Below are 3,266 nucleotides of genomic sequence, written 5' to 3'. Positions count from 1 at the left end.
ACTCTTTCTCGTCTTTTTTTCTCTTTATTTTTTTCTCACAACTAAACATACTCTAACAGATTCTGCAAGATATAATAATAACGATATTGTAAGATATTTACCTCCAGCTGCTCTGGACCTCCATAAATGTAAAAACATCGATCAAATGTCACTTCTTCTAATAATTGGTCCCCATCGTTTTGCTCATCACCTTCTTTTCTAGCCTTTTCAACCTCAATTCCAGTTTCACTGATCAATAAGTCCATTGTCTCCTTACCCACATATTCAAGCACTTGCATTCCCTTTGCAGTAAAAGCTTTTCCAGTCTGTAACATAATAAATAGAAATAAGCATGTATATATGTCATTATTGATAAAAGAAATCCTGTTGAGAATGACAGAGGCTTTCCAAACCTCTAACAGGGAAGGTGCATTAGAACCTGCAGCCCCTGGTCCATCATTCTGTACAGATCCTGCAAGATTTGAAGCTGAATTCTCGAGCCTAAACAAAACAAAGACATTATTCATGTTAATAGCTGTTAGGTGGGAAAAAAAATTTGATGTATGATAGGAAGCACCCATGTCTATACATTAGTGAAGTACACTGGTCAGTGTCTAACCCAAACTAAGACTTCGTTGTTTTCAGTTACTTGTAGATGGATTTCTTATCCTCTGCTTCTGTATTCTTCAATTTCTATTCTTTAATAAAATTTCCTCTTTTATGAATTTTAGGAAGTGAAAAGTCAATAAGATCATAAGCTTAGTGTTATAGATTGGGACATTGTGGTGGATGAAAGAAAGTAAGGTAACATCTACAGAGGAAAAGATGACAGGGTCTTGCCTAACTTATAAAGGCCCAATTAATCAACCACGTTGTAGCAGTATTGATAATACTAGTGTTTCACAGGTGAGTTTTACTAAAGGTGAAGTACATGTTTGTCCATACTTAGCTCTCATTTAAAAAGTTACACGATGCGCTAGTTACAAATTACGTAGGCATGTGTATTCATCAAAATATCTAGATATCACCATACTAGTGATCAGCAACAAAACTAAAAGTACAATCCCCATGTATGTTACTATAAAATTATAATCAATTAATTAATGAAAAAAATTAAAACGATCAATCATACTTGTGAACTAACACACTGCCCCCTCTCCATGCATTTCCTAAAGCACTCCATGCTCCAGAAGCAAAAGTCTCCACAGAATTATCAAAAACCTTCAAACCCTACACACATTACAGAGCTGAAGTATAAGTGATGGATAAATTACAGACTAGATAACAACAAGAAAAGTCTTTTCCCACTATGTGGGGTTGCCTACATGGACCAAACAATAGCATAATATCCTATCATAATTAATTCATATCCAGTGATAAGATTCTATAAGCTAGCTAAAAGAGTAAAATTTGCATTCATAAATACAGAAATTATGCAACGACATTAAACCATCAATTGTCTTTCTTAAACAACAATATTGCCTACAATTAGTCAAGACAATCATGAAGATCATAAAAACATAGGCTAGAAGCTCAATTAAGCACTATTTTCACCGTCACTCAGCAGAAAAGATATCAACATAAAAAGATTAAAAACTTAAAGAACTTCAATGCATGCCTGACTAAGCAGTGAATCTTCACTAGCTTTCTCCAATTTATCCAGAGCAGATTTTCGCAATGGGTCAATGTCACTCTCCTCATCACTTTCCTTTGCAGATCCTTCATCCCCTACATCCTCTTTCGAAGATTCCGAATCTTCAGCAGTGATTTGCAACTCTGCAATGCTCTTTGACGCTGTTTGTGCAACTGAAGCAGCCTGCAATTTGAAACACCATTAATTCACATCTACATCCTCCTATTGTTCATTTCTAATAAGCTAATATCCTTCCAAAATTAAATAGCTTCCAACAAATTAATGCCTCTACATTTTCATTTGATTTAATTTATCCATTATAAGTAATTATGCAAGGATTTACTAGGAGAGTATAGCATCAAGGTTTCAAATAGTGCCAGCGGTAGATTCATGGGTTTTTTTGTTTCCCATAGGTTCTCCAACCGGAGGTAATACTATTCGAGATGTGTGGGACACTAAATGTGAGTACCTCTCCCAGCTGTTACTTGAACCTGAGTTCAGCATGTTGTGAGAGTCTAGCCCCTTCCGCTATGGCTGATGCAGCCTAATCGCGGTCAAAAACCTTTATGTTGCGGCTGAGATTGCAGTCGTGGACTTATTTTAAGCCAAGAATAGCATTATTCATTCCCACATACTAATTTTGACTCCTACAGAGAATAAACCCTACACAGTTTTCTTCATAAAGAAATAAATTATAAAAAAAACTACATTCTGTGAAACTCATATCTAAACTGAGCTATTCGACTATCGGCTAAATCAGTAACAAACATTTTCCACAAGAAAAAAAAATAAAAAAATAAAAAAGCAAATAAAGCAACATATTAAAGCAACCCTAATCCCATTTAAAATTAAAAAAAAAAATTAATTAATTAAAACAACCACATTGCAGTTGCAGTACATAATCAATTGACACTGAATCTTAAACTGTGATCACAAAATCAAAAAGGAAAATTCATAGATCGAAATGAATGCATTGAACAAATAAACAAAACGGCGTCGTAGATTTCAAAACGTACATTTCGAGAGATCTCTTCAGCGGCAACAGCAGCGGCCTTCTGAAGATCGGAGAGAATGGAGAGGGGAGAAAACCCCCAACCACCCCAATTTCCACCATCGGCTCCGGCAACCGGAGGATTATCGTCTTGTAGTTGTTCCTCAACTTCCTCGTCGTCGTTTTTCTTATTCTTAGACTGTGTTTGGTCATCCATTTTTTTTTCTGAAATTTGTAGTTGTTTTTTTTCAGTGTTGGGAAGAAACCCAAGGAGATTTGATTATTGTTGGTGTTGGGAAAACATGGAAGTTCGATTTGCTATGATGATTTTTTGATTTGAAAATGTGCATAGCAAGCACGTCAATGGAAAGCAATGTAGGCATGAACGACGTCGTTTTAAAGCTATACCGTTATTTGGTTTAATTAGTGAAGCAATTATTTTTGTGCCATACAAACAATTTTAACCCCAATCCAAAACTTTTTCCTCAAATTTTATTAGATCTGAGTGGAAAATTAATTAATATTTATATAAATTTCCATTTTTTCTCCTATTGATTGGATATTGGACTTCTATTACTATTTTTTTATGTTTTAAATTATTTTTTATTTTATAATATTAATTTTTTTTCATTAATTTTTATTTATTTATTATATTTTAACTCT

The 3,266-nt window shown here is 34.2% G+C and overlaps 1 protein-coding gene across 1 annotated transcript in view; it reads right to left on the bottom strand.

The window, feature by feature from the left end:
• Window positions 1-2,961, bottom strand: part of LOC101515231 (uncharacterized) — a 6,129-nt gene extending 3,168 nt beyond the window's left edge. Inside the window, exons 1-5 of the mRNA XM_004498117.4 lie at window positions 2,629-2,961; window positions 1,598-1,795; window positions 1,112-1,209; window positions 393-480; window positions 102-305 (exon numbers count right to left, since the gene is read on the bottom strand). Coding sequence (XP_004498174.1) covers window positions 102-305; window positions 393-480; window positions 1,112-1,209; window positions 1,598-1,795; window positions 2,629-2,820 — 780 coding nt within the window. The 5' untranslated portion in view covers window positions 2,821-2,961. The remainder of the gene's footprint in view (window positions 1-101; window positions 306-392; window positions 481-1,111; window positions 1,210-1,597; window positions 1,796-2,628) is intronic.
• Window positions 2,962-3,266: the final 305 nt, after the last annotated feature.

The sequence above is a fragment of the Cicer arietinum genome, chromosome 4 (assembly GCF_000331145.2).
Source record: "Cicer arietinum cultivar CDC Frontier isolate Library 1 chromosome 4, Cicar.CDCFrontier_v2.0, whole genome shotgun sequence".
In the NCBI taxonomy this organism is placed as follows: domain Eukaryota; kingdom Viridiplantae; phylum Streptophyta; class Magnoliopsida; order Fabales; family Fabaceae; genus Cicer; species Cicer arietinum.
This window is presented reverse-complemented; position numbering and strand designations above follow the sequence as displayed.